This window comes from Oxyura jamaicensis, chromosome 14, assembly GCF_011077185.1.
Source record: "Oxyura jamaicensis isolate SHBP4307 breed ruddy duck chromosome 14, BPBGC_Ojam_1.0, whole genome shotgun sequence".
NCBI lineage: Eukaryota > Metazoa > Chordata > Aves > Anseriformes > Anatidae > Oxyura > Oxyura jamaicensis.
Genome location: NC_048906.1, coordinates 13,509,805 through 13,528,051, shown reverse-complemented (window position 1 = coordinate 13,528,051; position 18,247 = coordinate 13,509,805). Strand labels below are relative to the sequence as shown.

The following is an 18,247-nucleotide window of genomic DNA, read 5'->3' as shown; positions in this document are numbered from 1 at the left end:
GCCCACTGCAGAGATCTTCCCAGGTGCTGCCACATCTCCCCGCTGAGATCTCTAGTCATGGTTCTTGAATCCATACTTGGGGATAGTTATATCTCCGTACCTGCTGAGCAGCCAGTTCAACACCAAGCAGCCCAAGAAGAAATGGTGATAGCAAGAGGCAGAGCTTTCCAAAGAGGCCTCCCAGACTCAGATGTACAGAAAATGCCTGTTCCTACAAGCCTCCAGCTTGGATCCTGTCACAGCAATACCTCCCGTGTGCATCCAGAAACCAAAGCCCTGGTTAGTGAGCACAGAAGATGACTAACCAGAGAGTCTCCATCCTCAGGCACCTACAGTCTCCTGCACTGCCACTGCCCAGCTTGCAGGCAGCGTCTCGACTTTCGCCTGTCACGGCTTTCATCACTCAGGTGGAGATTCTGGAAAGGCTGTGCTACAATCATGGCCACAGCAAGCTGGCATTCCTTGCAGCATGCAAGTTTCTTGAGCCAACCTGGGAGTGGATGGGAACCCTAAGGAAAAGGTTGTCCATGTTTTGTTAACATCCAAACCCCCCCCAGGTAAGAGCTGCTGTTCTGCAGCCTCTCCTCCACCTGCAATTTGTTTCAGACACTTCAACAGTTGCAGCAAGGCACCAGGAGGGGAGCACATCAGGAAGGAAGTGTGCAGCCCAAAGCATGCAAGCCATCAAGTGCCTTGAGTATTTGGAAGGAAAGCTGAAAGCTCAGGTTTGGCTTCCCAGCAGCCCCAGAACAGCTGCCTGCAGCCAGCAGAAGCCGCTGCTAGTTCCCAGAAAAGGTATGGGGGCTGGACAGGTCCATCCCCTCAGCTCACATTCAGCTCTCGGTTTGTTTCTGATTACCAACTAATTTCCAATCCATATTGTTACACCCCACTACGAGAGCAGCAGCACAGAAGATGTCAGCATTAATGAATCTGGCGGAAAGTCGGAGGAAAGCAAGCAGTGTGATAAGACGCCTCCGCGGGTGTGGACAGCTCCGAAAGTCAGGCTCTGCGATGCAGTGGGACAGTGGCCAGGACACGGCTGGGTTCCTCCCTGCAGGAAGACGTTGCTGATAGCGTGTCTCCAGCACAGCCAGAAACCAAATCCAGCAGAACAGGACCGTATCTCCACCTGGGATCCCTCTGGGAGACCACTTCTGTGTTTGTTTTTTTCCCCCCAGTACTCCCGAGCTACAGGCCCTAGGAGCATATTCTCTGGAGGTCACAACACAACGTGTGAGCAAAGCACAGCAAACTGCCTCTCTCCAGGGACCCAAAGGTGCTGTGCAGCAAAGCCCTGGGGGAGGTTGTCCTGGTTTCAGTTAGGACAGAGCGCCAATTCTACAAAGCCATCATTAAACACAGGGTCAGGAAAGCAGCCTGAAGGACGCCCTGAAGGCCTCTCTGCAATGCAGCATTTTCCTCTTCAGAGCCAAGCTCCAGCAAACTGCAGAAAACCCACAAGCACTGCACGTTTTTCCTCTCCTGTTCCAAGAAGTCAGCCACTTTTTCAAATGAAACTCCTTTTTAAAAAAAGTGTGGTCATTAATTCATCACTGCTCTCTGGCGAGGTCTCCTTGCCTTTGCAGGTACACAGGCTCGAGGCCAAATCCCAGCTTAATGCAAAGGCCCTGAGGGTAAACGGGACTCCTGTATGTGCTCACCCCCAAATACACCGGGAAAGCAGATGCGTGGGATTCCTGTGTACTGCCCAAAAGCACATCATCTCACCTACTATGACAGGCACCTCCAATTTGCCTCTCCCCACCCCGCAGCCCTGCCCGCAGGGCTCCCCTTCAGCAGGTGCACGAGGTGCAGGGAACCTCGAGAGCCATCACCCAAGGGATTCCCCGAGCTGCTCTCCAGAAACATGCCACCTCTGCAGGAAGAGTGTGAAGAGTGAAACTGAAGCCATGGGGGCGGTCACACTCCAGTAGTGGTCAAAACATGAAGTATTTGTGAGAGCTGAGTTACTCCAGCCATGAAACAGCAGCAGAGGAGGTAAGGTGTTGAGGACGATACAGTTCTCAGCACTGGCACTACAATACCACCATCAGGTCGGTGACAGCGGGTCACAGAATCATAGGGGCTGGAAGAAACCCTTAAGATCATCAGGTCCAACCATCCAAGACAGAGGAAATGAAAGAATTAACAGTACATGGCATTATTTAAAAATTTACTAAAGGGTTTACAAAAAAAAAAAAAATTACTCCGGGTGAACTCATTTTCCTTTGCTTCCAGCCTTCCAGAGATGTTATTCTGAACTACAGTCTCAGCAACTCCTACATCCCCATGCTGCCAGCTAGGGTTTTACATTCACTACAAGCAGGCACATTCTGTTTTCTGTTCCAGAGATGGGCATAGTACTAAACTGAGCACAATAAAAAACAACAAAAAGCCCACATTTTCCTAGAACAACCCTTTATACCAACTTGAGAAGTACTTCCAGCAAGTGCAAGGAAGCAGGGCTCGCTATGCACATAACACAAGAAGCACCAACGAGCCCGGGGCTCGCACCTTCGGCTGGCTGGCAGGGGCAGGACGACTCCAGCAGGGCACCAGCCCCAGCACTTGCAGAGGGGAGCAGCCGTGCAGGTCGGTACGCGAGAGCTGGCTCCAAGCTGTCCATCTGAACAGTGGCAGCGCTGCCGTTGCGGTGCAGTTTCAGCCACAGATGCTTCACCCCCAGACCAGCCTGCAGAGGTGCCACGAGTGCTGCCAGGAAAGTGCCACCGCCTGCAGTGACTGTCACCAGAGCTGCCACCACACCTCACTATCTGCCACAGGAGGATGGCTCGGAAGGAAACGCTACCACCTGCCCCCAGCAGACATCGGCATTTCGAGAGAACTGCAGGCTGCCCTGGCTCACTGTGCAGTTTTGTGTAGTTGCACCGCCTCAGTTCAAAGAGGAACCAGCCCAACACAAGTGTTATTAAAACCCAAATTAATTCTTCTCTCCACTCCTCAGAGCCATCTGTTAAAACAGACAAAGTCACACTGACAAAACCCCTTTAGCAACTGCTTTTCAAACTGACTTTTTTAGACTGTATTTCCCCATACCCGATAAATCCAACTCCCCAGTAACACAGCTTTGCTGCAAACTCCCTTCATAAACCACGTCCGCACGACAAAAGAACAGCATTCACCTTAAACTCTAGCAGATACTGAAACTGAAACTTTTGCAATCCTGAATGAAGGAGCCAGAGTTTGAATGCCACATGCCACACACGCTTTAACTTATTTTTAGGCTAACACTCATTCATTTATGGAAATGGAAACATCATGTTAAGTGTACTTAGCTTTCCCTTTTTTTCTTTTGTAAGATATGGGAACGAGAGGTTCCATTTCACAGAAGGCATTTTCACTGAAGTGTTACCTTGCTTCCCAAAGCTTAGGGGGAAAAATTATTCTTTCAAACTAAATTTTTATGTTTAAAATCTTATTAACCTGCAAGACTGGCAGCTGCTCCTGATGCTCAGAGCATTCTGCGTTCTTCACAATCTTACTGAATCTATACTGGCAGACCATTTTAATCATGTTCCTGAAATCCTAGCTTTCAGGAAGAACTGATTCAGCAGGAACAATCCTCTTTCGTTTCTCAGGTAGATGTCTACAACGCACTACAACAGTGAACAGGTTGATGTCTATCCCACATCCAGGTTTAAGTGAGGAAAACACCTAGAAAAGCACTGCATGATAAACCTGAGTATCTCAAAATCCACACTATGTACACCAGAGTCATTGGAGTCTTCCTGAGCCATGGTGATGGTTAAATCTGTAAATGGTTAAATCCATGGTGCTGTAAAAAGCAATTTGCATTAGTAAAGAGCAACGTTTCTAACTCACAGTGAAATCAATTGAAAGACATTATTAATTCATTTTTCCAGTGCTACCTTGCACCAGAATTAAGATAGTGATACCATCACCCTCTAGCACTAAAAGCTGTTTCCAATTAACTCAAACACACTCAGAGTAATTAAAGAATAACGTGCTGAAAGCTTCAGTACTTTGGTAACAGCGCTTTGTAATAACATGTTCAAGCAGAAACATCAGCTATGTCTGAATCTAAGCTCTGAGATTATTCCTATACAGAAAACACTAAAAATTAAAGCCCAATCCTGGTTCAATGTAAAAAAAAATAAAAATAAAATCCTGTTGACTTCAAAGGAGCAGAATTTAGCCTAGAAGACTTGCATAAAGTGCATCCTTCAGTCTTACAGAATTCATATGAACTAACCTTGCTAAAACATCTGAAAGAGCAAGAAAAAGGGTCTTTGAACACAAATTATACACTTAACGAGGAAAGACATGATTCACCTGCTATGGAGATGGAAGGGGGAGTGAAGGGTCATAAAGCAAGGGAGAGGTAGGTTGAGCATCAGAAACAATTAAGAACCAGGTCTGTTCATTATAGGAAGAGATCACCCAGGGAGGCAGTGGAACCCCATCACTGGGATTGTTAAGAGTAGGTTGGGAAATGCATCTGCCAGAAAGGCACACGCACCCTGCAGCAGCAGACAGGGCAGAGGAGGTCCCCTCCCATCTTCTCATCTATGGCAAACAGAAGACACCTGCTCTGTTTTAAGAGATCTGCTGTACTACAGAAAAACTGCAGCATGCCCTACTCTGTACAGCATGACACAGAGGCGGGCTGTTCTCCACCAGCACAAGAATTAAACTGAAATGAAGCAATTAGAACTGAAGAGAAGCAGCATGCCCTGAGGGCTAGGACACCAAATTGAGACCTGGGAAGCCAGAGCTTAGGCTGAAGCTGGAGCTTGCCATGCCCTGCCCATCTCATCCTTTATCTACTCAGCGTTTCGCTGCAGGGGCAGGCTGAGGGCATGGCTAAGAGTGAGGGTAAACAGAGAACATGACACAGGTCAGCAAAATAAACATGCTGAAAATACATCAAGAAGTGTGATTGCTCATGAACTTTTACAACCACAATGACTTGTTCGATACTGTTTTTAGGATAGATCAATTGGGTGGAAGAAAGGGGAAAGATGGCATGCCACATCCAGGCCATATTCATTTAAATATAGTATAGAGCTGGCTCAGAGTCAAAGCATTTTGAAAGCATCCAGGATTGATATGGCAAGTAGCAGAGCCCACAATAGGGGACACCTGTGAGATGGGGCCTCTCACACAGACCACTGAAATCACTGCAGTCAGAAAGTAACCTTTCTAGAAGTCATATAGGTCCTCAGCATAGCAGACATACTGGAGTCCTAAATAGAAACAGTAAAACATCGCTGGAGTTACAGCTGATTGGAGTGGGATCGAGAGCAGGAGCAGCATGTGTACCCTGAATGGTCCATCATGCAGTAAACATTTCAGAAAAACTGGAAGAAGGCCAATGTGCTCAAAGGACACGTGCTAACCACATGGGCAGGAAAGATAGCTGGGGCCACCTGAATAATGTGGTAAGGCTTTTATTGACTTACCACCAGATAACCACTCCAAACAAAAAATGAGGATTATACAGCTTCAACATTGTAAGCAATAGGTTGATTAAACATGGTGGCAGATCTAAAAGAGGCTATTGGAAAGTAAACATTCAGTGAACTTAATACAGGCCCACAGAATACAGTTTCAGCCCCCAAGCTGGTCAACATCTCCATCTGGAAACAAATATAAAATTGTCTTCTAAACGTTGCAGATGAGCCAAACAAAGAAGACAGTGCAGTCACAGAGCGATCTGGATGCCTTGGCAAGCAGGGCCTATTCCAGTCAGATGTGCTGCAGTGCAACCAAATATGAAGTCATGTATCTGGGAGCCAGGAATGCAGACCCTGCTGCCAGGGGATGACAGACTGCATCTGGGACTGCACCAAAATCTCACACTGCAGAGGATGCAGAGGTCAGAGCAGATAAGCAACTCAGCAGAAGACTAGGGATTAGAAGGGCTAATGCTATTATGGGACATATAGAAAGAGAAACAGAGCAGGAGCATGGCAGAGATTTTTCTCTCTGTATACTGGAACTATCCATACATCTGTAACCATTATTTTTAAGTGATATTTAAATTCTGCAGCACAGTTAGAAAAGAAACTGGAAAGATTTCTTTAGACTGGAAAAAAAAAAACTTGAAAAGTTCGATTTGTTTGATTTATCAGAAGGTATATTCTGAGGTGGTAAATCTCAGTGTTCAAGGGAAAAAAGTGGAGGTACTAATGAGCCTGTTAACAGAGAAAGTTTAGCCATAAGCTGCTTGAGACTGAAGCTAGGCAAATTACTTTTCTTAACAGTGAAGGTAATTAACCTTTACTTTAATAATGATACAAGCGGTGCAAAGTAAAGAGTGAATTTTCAATGTCAGAGAACTTTAAATTAAAGCTGGGTACTGCCTAGATGATTTGCTTCACATAAATGCAAGCTTCTTTGGGTGAAATCACACAGCTTATTCTAAGATCTATCAGGATCATCTACAAGTTTTCAACTGAACAGATTTATAATACTGGCAGTCAGAGATTATGCTGTTCTTTTTCCATAACATCCGCAGAACTGCTCTGTGCTAAGGTAAGGGGGACAGATTACAAACCATTTTTGGCACGTGATGTGTCACAAGCCTTCCGTAATCAAATCAAACTGGAGCTCCAGCTTCCTCAGTGACCCAGACAACTTACTCAGAAATGTGTACGAAGATGTCGGGCCCTCCATCTGCAGGGGAAATGAAGCCATGGCCTTTGGAGCGACAGAAGCATTTGCAGACACCTTTGTAGATGGGACCCTCCGATGCTCTCACAGTTCTGCAAAAATACAGCAGACAGAGCGGTTCATTGCTGAGCGGGGATGTGACAGTTTCAGCTGCAGCACGTCAAACAAGTCAGCACAGCTATCCAAGTACCCACTTGCTCCCCAGTGAGTAAATTCCTCTGCAGCAACTGTTTACTAGTGTCATGCTGCACACGTTCTGCCTGTAGCCTTATAAAGTGGGATAAAAGTGATGAAGGTATTGGCTAGCATTATAATCCATCCATTGCCATCTTGAATCCATCTACTGTACCACCCCGCCTTTTCTCAGAGACACTATATCTGAATGTAAGCATTTTATACATTATAGGAGTTCTGGCAGTCCAGTGTGCAGCTAGGTGCTGTGTGCACTTCCAGAAGCTTAAAAATAAGCGTGTGCATGTACTATTGAGAGAATGCAGTGCATAAAGGCACACATAAATGCCTATATATGTATGTACATAAATACACGCATATCCTTCTGCAGGCAATGTCTACTGCTATCCTGCCAAACCAAGATCCAGTGAAGTCAGTATTTCACTCCTGATGACTCCAGCAGGCTAACTGGTATGAACACCCATACTCGAGACTGATCTCTTAATCCGCTGTCATGAGGCTTGTATTTGAAATGACACTGATTTTAGACAAACCCTTTGGATGACTTTACCATCGAGAAAAACAACTTACATGAACCCATCCTGACAACCGTGTGATTAAATCCCTTCCCCGCCCCATTAAACATACTGAATCTTCAGAGATCCAAATTCAATAATTAACAAAGCCAACTGTCTTAGACATCTTGCACAGTTTACATGGAGGAGTTACTAAATCAGGACCTTCTTGCGACATGATTATCCAGTAAGTTACTTCCGTGTTAGAAGATGATTTCTGTGGGACTCTTTGAACCAAACCCTCAGTAAGTGATTGTGGTGTTATGTGGTTATATGCATTGAGACAGTTTTGAGATTACTTTCATAATGTTTCAAGTTTCCTGAAGTCTTAATAAATAATAATAATAATAAAAAAAAACAGCTCTGCTCCAGAAGTTATATCAACATTAAAGAAATTAGAGTTGAAAGGGTTACATTTCCATTAAATCATTTCATTTCCAGTTCTATAAAGCTGTCGACACACCTGACCCCCCCAAGTGCTCATTACCCAGAAAAGCACTCACTGCCCTAAATAAGCCATTAAAGTTCAATTGCATCTTTCAAGGAGACAAAGCACTGTGAAGGATAAGGCCCCCCACTTGCTAATGAACCAAAATTAAATAATTCTACTGAATAATAAACCACTGCCTGGCGCATTTGTCTTTTCCATACAACTGTGAGGCTAGGGGTCACTTAAGACTCTTGTTTAAAGACTAGACTAAAAAAAAAAAAAAAAGAAAAAGAAGCATTTTGATTTTCAGGGCTAGCAAATACAGCAAGATTCCTACACTAATTAACGATTAAAGAACTATGGGAGCAAAATAACCAAATCATTTAATTTTGTAGGAACCAGACTAAGATTAACAACTCAGAAGAATTACAAAGAGTTCATTATTAACACGGCACTGAGACAAGCTAGTCTGGAACTGGTTTTTAAGGTCAATCCCAATTATCAAGTCCATTATGCTCTTTCCAGCAATATACTTTCATTACAAAGTTTGTTCTGAAAGACTTCAGATGCCATAAAGTAAAATTCTCTTCTGCTGCTGCTGTGTTTTCACCTCATTTTGAATAGAGAATTGATACAAAGCACCATTTGTAATACAAAGCATCACTGAGATTTATCTACACATTTTTAAATACCGCTTTTGAAGAAAAAAGCTGGGTAAAACTGCAAGGAGAAAAAAAAAAAAAAAGAGGGAAAAAAACAACCATGCCAACTAAATTATGTGGCACAGAACAGGCTAGTTGCTGGGCTGAGATCTTATTTCTGGTGTTTCACTCAGCACTGCCAGACCACCCTTACACAAAGGTAACTGTAGAACTGTGCCAAAGACACAAAGGATTGACCAGAGCTCCACGCTGTACCTGCAGGCCCTGATTCAAAGGCCACCGTGATTAATAAAGAAGCCCTTGTTGCCTTCAGCAGGTCAGCACCTCACCAGGAACTCCACTGCAGGCACTATACATTTTTTGCAACAGCCAAACAATGCAACATGATCCTGTGCTGCTGTCCAGGAACCCCCGTATGGTGCGGGCTCTCAGAGTCTGCACCATACCACAGGAAAGCTTGGGGAAAGCTTACCTCTGCTGTAGGATCACCATTTCTAGTAACTACAAATAGCAACACACCTCATTTTAAGAGAAACTAAGTAATTTTACAGAATCAAAGTGATCAGCCTTCATATCTTGAAAACCAATGCATTCTTTCACATGTCTATTTGAACAAACCCCCAGAAATCTTAAGATACAGATATTAAAGCTGAATTAAAAAGAAATGAGCCCTCTGAAAAGTGCTGTGGTCATGAACCAGCCCTAAAATGTGACCTGACTGATGGCACAGGTGTCAGGAGTGAAAGACCTAATCCTTCAGGGGTGGTGAAGAAATTAGGTCAAAGGAGGAGGTTGAGCTGATAAAGGAACACTGATGAATGACAGGAACTGGTCCACCAAGAGCCTCAACTCAACGCGCAAAGTGGAGCAAAACTTCAGACAAGACGAATCTGTTTTGAAGAGCCTCAGTATATTTTCCTCACCCTCTAAATCTCTAGTCCTAAAGAGGAGAAAGTACTTCCAATACTCTTTACCCAAACAGCATGTAGAAAAACTACAGGCAATTTAGACTAACAAATCTAGCAGGATTAGAATATTGGGGGGGAAGAAAATAGCAGTAAAATGCCAAAGCATCTTCCAGACACAACAAATTCTGCCTCCCTTCACCTTGGTGAAAGCAATCTGCCCAAAAGCAAACATTTGGCTGTGCTTACTAAATGCAATTTCCCCAGTACTCACGCTGAAAACGTCCTGGTCCGCCGGGTGGGCAGCGGACTGGGAATGAGGTACCCTCTCATGGGAGACGGGGAGCGATCTCTTGTCCTGCGATTTTCAGGCAAATGAAGAGAACTGGGTGAGTGCACAGAGGAGGAGGACTGCTCCAAGGTGGGTGAAGTGGGGTCAGAAGACATTCCTGATGCCTGAGAAAAACCTAGAGAGAGGAAGAGATCTGACTTAGCCCAAAATGGAATTTTTCATATAAAGTCACAAACTCTTCAGCTTATGATTTTGTAAGAATGACTCATTTCCTGCAGACGTACATGTGGACATAGTTGCAGCAAAATCTGCTCTGTGTCAGTGAGATTTTTTTTTTTTTTTTAAGGAGTTCACAGCTTTTGTAAACTGTAGAAGGCAGCTCCACTGAAAACAGATCACTTCGCAACTAACACGAGGTATTGTGTTTTGTTTACTCCTGCCTCCCTTGCAGGCAATGGCTCCCAAAGCAGAGCTCAGCCCCAACATCAGGCATCAGCATGCCCCAGGCAGGCCAGGTCTGACAGCACTGCAAAGCTTCCTGTAACTGCACACAAACAGGTGCTACAAGAAAGAAACACCACAAGAAGAAATGCAGGAATACAGGCTACATCTCCACTGCTGGAGGTTATCTTCACTGTGCAATCACCAATGCTAACTTAATTTGCTGTGGCTGCTGCCCAGCTATTAGTGCACCCCTGGCAGAGCTTGTAACACCTTCAGCTTGACTGGAAGACAAAAATGACACAAATGCTCTGTAATTCACTTCAAGTGGGGTCAGACAGTTAGTTTACTCCGCCAAGGATGGGGAACATGTGTGAAGCCAGCAGAGCCGGAAGGCAGTGGCTGACTGCACGGAGGTGAACACGCTGGCCTGCAGACCTGGCAGACACCACAGGGTGCTTTGGTGGGTCTAAGTCTGCTATGGTCTTCCTACAAGTACTCTGCATGTGCATTTAGACTCCCCACTGCCCAAGCTAGATTTCTTCTTATTCACGTCCTAGAGCAGGGGAGGAAGGTCCCTTTCTCAGCACACCAACAGCGACACGTGGCTCATCACACAGCAAGCAAAAAATCTAAAAATAACTGGATGAGTCAGCAAAATATGTAGTGATCTGGGTCAAGAAAATAGCATGAAGGCATGAAAAGCTGTCTTTAGGACCAATAGTCTCATTGAACTGCCATCTCTCATCACCATTTTGCACTCTCCTTTCCACACCCACACTCCCCAGCCCATGAATTATGGAGTGGATCCCTCACACAACATTTGACATGAAGCCTTCTTGTCAATGACAAATTCCCATTAGTTCTTCCCGAAACTAATAACTAAAATTAAAAAGGCCTCTTAAGAATGAAGTCACCAGGGAACAAAGGCTTTTATGTTTAATTGTTCAGGGTGCTGAGAAGGTAGAAGTGGATAGTCATGTTCCCTCGCTTGAGCTTTCCACCCTGCTCTCAAGCACAACAGCTCAGCTGGAAACAAAAGCATGGCTTTAAATTGTTTAAATATGGATGGCATTTGCAATCCACTAGATAATGCCCTGCCCAGCATCACAGCCAACATTCAACTGAGACCAAGAGGATAACACCAAGGTGATGGGATTTTCCAAACCTCCTTGAAAAAGGCTTGCTGCACTGGCTGGTATGTGAAAGTCTCAGAGTTTAAAAGGCCTCTCCTTTGGGCATCTTGCTGCCAAGCAAAGCATGCTATGAATTTGCAGGACTATAACTCTAATAAGTTGCAGGGAAAAAAAAAAAATGAACAATTAAAACCGCATTCTGACAACTCAACACCTGATCTGAGCTTTCGCATGAGTGAAAACGCAGCTTTCACAGAACCACACTCTTTCTCTCATCTAAATATAAAGCAGCTCGTCAGGTGATGAGCAAAGTGCAGATCTCTTCACCCATCTGCAGCAGGGTAGTCAAGCCAACCACAAAGTACTGTCGGTCCCCATCCTAAAATAAGGGCAGAGAGGCAGAATTTTCCCTCCTTTCTTTACAACACAGATGAGCCACAAATATTTACAAACAAAGCAGACTAAATGGATTTAGAAGAGCGCTAACTTAGGCTATTGTTCCCATTTATGTTAGTTTTTGTGTCCTGTGCTCTGTAGACACAAACTAAAACGTGATGTGGGACACGAAGTGCCATTTCGCTGTACAAATAGCCTTTTGTTCTCTGCCTACAGCCACAGCAGATGAACAGCCTCGTAACTTCTGCCACACGAGCCCCAGACCGTGACTGGAGCCCTGTGGGGGCGGATGCGTGGAGGCCGCAGCTGGAGGCTGCCTGCCCACCGCAGCGAGGGGCACAGCTCAGGAACAGGACAGGTGCTGGAGAGTGGCTGTAGGAAGCCTGTGGCTTAACCAAGAAGGTCTGCTATTTTAGCTTGTTATCATGATGTTGTATGTGCACAGATTCACTTGACGGCATTCCTGAAGGAGCAGAAGTGCCACCCCCACTCTGCGTGCCACTAAGGAGATGCCGGGGTTGGGCCATGTTGACACAGGAAGCCACCAGCAAATGCCAAAACCAAAACCCACATCCCCAGTCCTCCCGGCCTTCCCCTCACATGCAAGCCTCACCTTCCAAATGCAGCTACCAGTAGTTTTTAGAGGATTTTCTGATGTTGTCCTAGGCTCTGTACCGAGCCCTGCAATGCAAGAACCGCCCTCAGAGCTCGCTACAAGCCCTGCCTCAGCAGCACAGCTTCCCCTCTTTGTGACTAGCTGAACACACCTACTTTCTACACATTGCTCACCAGTTCACTATCTCCCACCCTGTTTGGCTTTCCTCCATCCCTCCGGTCCAGCCACGACCCTCCACTTCACCGTGGTGATGAGGACGTGGCACGAACCCCATGCAGAGCCAACAGAGCACCCCACCTGGCCTCCCCTGAGCACCCGGCATCGCTGTGCCTCAGGGGGCAGCCGCTGCTCTACAGCAGCGCCTTGTAGCTGCCCAGACCCCAGCTTAGCAAGACTGCGGCTACAGCAGAGATGTGGAACACTCAAGACAGTATCTGTCTTCTCCTCGAGCCAGCAAAATATTTACCTTCCAGTATTTACAGAATGAAAGTAACATGACGCAAGGTGGTGATATTTTCAGGCTCTCTGCTTCAGGAAGCTCCGACGACACACCACCCTAGCCTTACATCTCCCCGTATTTCAACATGCGGTACTTATCTTTGAGCAATGCACATTTGTTGTTGTTGTTATTATTTAAAAGCTGTAGGAATGCGCCACACTAAAACATAAATTAAATACACCCCAGAAGCATCATGGAAGCAACGGACTAATTTAGCATTTCAAAGCATTTTTAAAAAAAAAATAAAAAATTAAAAAAAAAAAAAAACACATTTTTCAAAAACAGTGGGCGATGTTTACACAGAGAACTCCAAATATCATCTGTAACTGGTGACCTGCAAAGCACAAGTTGCAGTACATGCTGGAAAATAATATGAAAATAGAATATATTTATGTAAAAATAATATGAAAATAATAAGGGGGTGGCATGTAAGTGCCACTGTCATTTCTCTATTTATCTACACTTCTGCTCTTCTATTCTGCTTTAAATCTACCCCATACCACTAAAAATACCCCAAATATAGCTGCATGGGGGAAGTTAACCGTTCTGAACAGTACCACAACACCACCAAGGAAGTCTAGTCTGACTTTCGACTAAAGGAAACACCTCAGAAAGAGCCAGAATGGATAGGACAGGGTGACAGACTCCAAGCAACCTGTCTATGAACAGTTTCCTTTTCACACAACAGGCATCACAACACAAGCAATACTTCTGAGACCAATTCTGCTCCAGAGCACGCTTCCCAAGCGGCGCATCCCTTGCATTCATCCACTAAAAGAGCAGAGGCACACGGACACTGCTCCTCCCATTACCTTGCTCTGATGAATGCGAGGGACTGAGGGTGCTGAGCTTCCAGTGGTGCCCCCAGTTCTTCTAAAGCGGTACCCGGCACCCTGGCACCTCTCCCAGGCACCGGACCGCAACCCCCCTGCAGCACCAGACCACCGTGCTGCTTCCACCTGCAGTTTCTTGCCGAAGCAGCTCCTGGCAAACTCAGACCCCAGAGCCCAGGAGGATCCCCCCAACACAGAGCATCTCCGCGATCCTCCTGCGTCACAGAATTCAGCACTTACAAAACACATGCAATTATGAAACAGCTGGTTCAGAAAGCTTCCCTTTCCAGCTTAGTTTGCATATGACCAACTTTCCACAATTAATACTGGCATTTCAATTAACACAGAGCAATTGCAACATGCGTGTGACGTGTCAACACAGAGGAGTATGGTATAAACGTTACGGATTCAGCAGGCTGCAGGACAGCGTCCACTGCTATGATCTGGCAGTTAAGAGAAGCCAGGGCATTGCCCAACTGTCCCTACGTCCAATAAAAGCCTAATTATGAGGTAACCAAAATACAACGAGGAAAATTCCTAATGCTCATTTACGCATGCAGATTAGTTTGGATTAGAACAGGGTTGAGTTTAAGCAGCAAAAGCTATTCACAGTCAGTCCCAACAGCTGGCACCATTTCCCCAAACACCGTGTCTGAGTCCTGGAGCAGCGCTGGTGCGGCAGCACAAAGCAGCCCCACACAGCCCAGACCACAGAAAGGGGTGGCAGGGGAACCATGTCATCAGCAGCCCATGAAGTACAGAGGAGGGCTTCTTACAGGTCACCATTTTCCACTGTTCATGTCAGCAGCCAGATATACTTTTTAAAAAATGAATTCTGGTTAAGGAACAGAGTGGATAGTTGGATTAAGCACATGCTTCAATGGCTTATGGTTATAAAGAAGACTATATAGTGATACCCCTTGTGTCATTCTATCGAACATACTGGGGAATCAAGATCCTCTCTTGCTGGAAAGCCAGAACTTGCTGTGATTTATACTGCTTAAACTTCTTGCTCCCAACTGCCCAGCACAAGACAGCCAGGGTCCTTCACCTGCCAGCACATGCAGGAAGCTGTGCCCAGCTGGAGTGTGTCAGCTGCCACAGGTGACAGCACTCACTAAGTGTTATTTGCTTCAAGGGAGAACACACAAATTAACAAGATACTGAAGTGGAAGCAGGGGGATGGAAAACTTTCCCTTGCTCATTGCCAGCTGGGAAGAGCAACGACAGATCCTGGATAAGCATCCTGCTCTGGGAGCTCTCCCCAGCGCAGCTGGTGGCAAGAACGAAGACAAAGATGACATTTTATGCCATGTTTTTCCCCCAGTAGCATGCACTTCTTGTTGGAATCTGCTCAAACTCCCTTCTGGTTGTTACTATTCATGCTAATTGGTGCATGCTGATCAGGAGTGAGTGCTGCCCGCTGACTTTAGTGCCTGCACACACACATTATTGGCTAATGGTAAGTATTTAATTATCTTACCTGCAATGCTAAGAAGTTGCTTTGCTGTAGTACAACCAAATTGTCCAAGACAAGGCAGGGACAGCAGGAGGAAGGGTGAATCTCACCAGCACTCATCATACCTGTGCTATCACAGCTGCAGGTACAAGGCCACGAGAACAGCACAAGAAAAGCATGAACACAGCAAGTACTGCCACAGTGGCTATGAGAATCCCTGCCTCAGGTGGGGAAAACGCTGCAGCACTGCAAAGAGCAGGCCCCTGGCATTGCCAAGCTAAGGCTGGAAGGGGCTGAGCTGCTGTCTGCACGGCATGAGCCTGTCCTGCACACAGAAAGCCACTCCTGTGGGGTGAGCACAGGCACCCCCATTGCTCAGCTACATCACGCAGTAGCGATGCAACCTCTTCTGAAGTGGCATCCAAACCCTTGGTAAGTCTGAAGGTTGCGCATGCAGCTTCACTCCCTTGCTCATGCAAATCCGCTCATGCAAATCCCCAGGTTACCGAGCACCGTGCCTGAAATACGTCTGGGGGGCAGATGTATGCACCTGCCCCAGCATTGCCTGCAGGCTGCCTGCACCTGGGAAGGACATCACAGCCTCTCACCAGCCAAACATGGTAGCACCAGGTGGGAGCCACCACGGTGGGGACAAGGTGTAACGTCCATCTGCATGCTGCTGGGGAAGCCAAAGGAGCAGACTTCAGCCAGTCCGAGGCACAACTGCTGGCAGGTCATAAATCACCATTCCTGGACTACCAAAGCGTGACGCTGAGCCAGCACAAGCCCAGGGTGTGACGTCCAGCATCTTGCCTCGCCTTCAGCCTGCCAACTGTTTTGTGTGAACCGCCAGCCTACAAACCCAATGGTTTCTGCAGCACTGCAGCGATGCCATGTCACAGCACTGCCCAGATACTTGCTAAATCACTGCCAGACCAAGAGGAGAAGCACATGCATCAATGCCAAAAGCTCTGCTCCAGCCGCTCTTCTCCTGGAGCCAAAGTACATGACACGAGTATACCAACAGTATGAGTTGGTTTATCCAGGCAGAAGTCTTTGGGTGTCTCACACAGGCTGTAATAAAGGGAAGGTAAACATGAAGAGAGATCACAAAGACTGCAGTCATGTGAGGGAACATCAAGATTTTCAGTCTGACACTTGTGGCTGCCTAGGTCAAAGCATAAGGTGAGCACATAGGGCACTTACCCTCAACATGTTTCCAGCATCCCATGGTGTACAGCTTAAACAAATGCTAAACTGAAGGTGACACAGTGGTATTTAATAACATCCTATCAATTTTTTCAGACCCCTCCTGAGCTCGCAGTCTTTTAGTACCCACAGTATCCTGTGGCAAAGAGCCCCACAGCTCACCTATCACATGAAATAAACATCTCCCTTTAGTGGACAGGGAAGGGCAGCTCCTCTTACAAAGACATCTAGAAAGAACAGTGCTCAGAAGACAGATTAGCAAATAAGGTAAGAAAAGGAAACAGAAGGGAAAGGCATAATATGCAACAGACAAGAGAGACATTAGCTCAGAGGAGCACACAGGGAAGCGTGCAGGCTTATTCATGAATCAAGCCTTAAATTTTCAACCAGAAGTGTCACAAATGGGAGAGACAGACAGAAAAAGGGGCTACAAGCTTCTTTCTGTTCTTTTCCCCCACTTTTAAACTTACAGCTACTAACGAAAAAACTTATGACTTTTTGAAACATCTTGGGATTTGTAAATCACCCCCGATTTGACACTTGAATGGTTGCCATTACTTTTCCTTAGACAATAAACCCTACTAGTATTAAATATTTCTAAAGAATCTGCTCATCAATGATGTAGCTGGTTTTGTGTGGACCAAGACCAGATATAATACATGTATGTGTATGTACGCATATACACGTACAGCATACATATATAATGTTTCAGGGTCTCCAGCAAAGTACCATCGTGCTGCTCACACACCAGACTCTTGCTCCCTCCATCACACCTCAATTAACCAAGGCTGAGAACTTTGCTCTTGGATAGCAGAGGCAACATTTAATACATCTCATCCTATTCTTGCTAAATAGGCATCAAGCAGGCACCCCCCAGATGAAGTACAATACATGGCTGAACGGGGAACAAGCTGTCCCTTCCAGCGCTTGCTCTTGAGCTCTGCAGCTCAGCTCTTCCTGCAGTGTTGCTGCAAGTCTGAAGCTTTGTTCCTGCCATTACTTCCACCCAGCAGGTCCCATGCGAGTTTATTCTAAGATTCATTTCATTTTGGCAGAAAATATTTATACCAAAACATGAGTAATCTCTCTTAAGGTGTCTGAGCAACTTAGCACTCATCTACAAGGCAAATGGCCTTACGCAACGTCACGCTGTCGTAAAGAGTGGTTATACATATGGAAATCCTTCGGTACTTCTGAGAAGTTCTCCTTTCTCAGCCTTCTCTCACAACACAAAACTTCAACCACGATTATGGCTAAGTTTGTGCATGTGCAACTCTGAGCCTTTTAAGGCTACTGAAATCCCCTGAAATATTTATGTGGCTCAAGTGTTTCTCAGAACAATTAGTTCACTGTTTTCTCAACATTTTCAATAGGAAAAAAACAGATCACATTAGAGAGGTCTATAACCATGGAAGTTTATGAGGCATACCAGTATTGCCAAAGGAAAAAATACTCCTCTGAGGACAGTTCATCTGCCAGCACTGCAGCAAGAGGCAAGCTGTAAGGCACAGAGTAAGAAATCACTCACATATAACTCAGTCCTCACACCTCAAGGCACCCACAGACCCCTGACTCCTTTTTGCCAGGCCTGTCTCTATTTTGTTATCATCCTCCAGTCTCACTGCCCCACAACCCTACACTTCTTTGCAAACATAGCAGGCTAAAGGAGCAGGCTGGTAACAGAACAGGAATCCTGCTCCCCTCCAAAACACTCACGCTTCATGGCAGCTTGTTCCCACTCAACTAACAGTTTTACGAACGTGGAACTATCAGAGCACAAGTAAAAAGAAAATTAGAAGGTCAGAAAACCCCAGGAAAGACTTACAAAGTTCAATGTGCAAGAGAAAGGGATGACCTGGTGCATCCAGCTCAGAGCAGGAGTGGGGAATGGCTGGTGTGAACCTCCCCCACGTCCGAGAGTGCTTTGCAACATGACCCTGAGGCACACCTCAGTGCCCTCATT

The 18,247-nt window shown here is 45.8% G+C and overlaps 1 protein-coding gene across 5 annotated transcripts in view; it reads right to left on the bottom strand.

The window, feature by feature from the left end:
- The window catches only part of CARHSP1 (calcium regulated heat stable protein 1), a 34,458-nt gene that overhangs the window by 7,507 nt on the left and 8,704 nt on the right, over window positions 1–18,247 (bottom strand). For 4 of the 5 annotated variants that reach the window (XM_035339606.1, XM_035339608.1, XM_035339605.1 and 1 more), the window contains exons 2-3: window positions 9,678–9,870; window positions 6,630–6,752 (exon numbers count right to left, since the gene is read on the bottom strand). In XM_035339606.1, the coding sequence (XP_035195497.1) occupies window positions 6,630–6,752; window positions 9,678–9,850 (296 nt within the window). In that variant the 5' untranslated portion in view covers window positions 9,851–9,870. Of the gene's footprint in view, window positions 1–6,629; window positions 6,753–9,677; window positions 9,871–11,486; window positions 11,521–18,247 lie in introns of those variants that run through there. The other variant, XM_035339604.1, reaches the window with a different exon arrangement.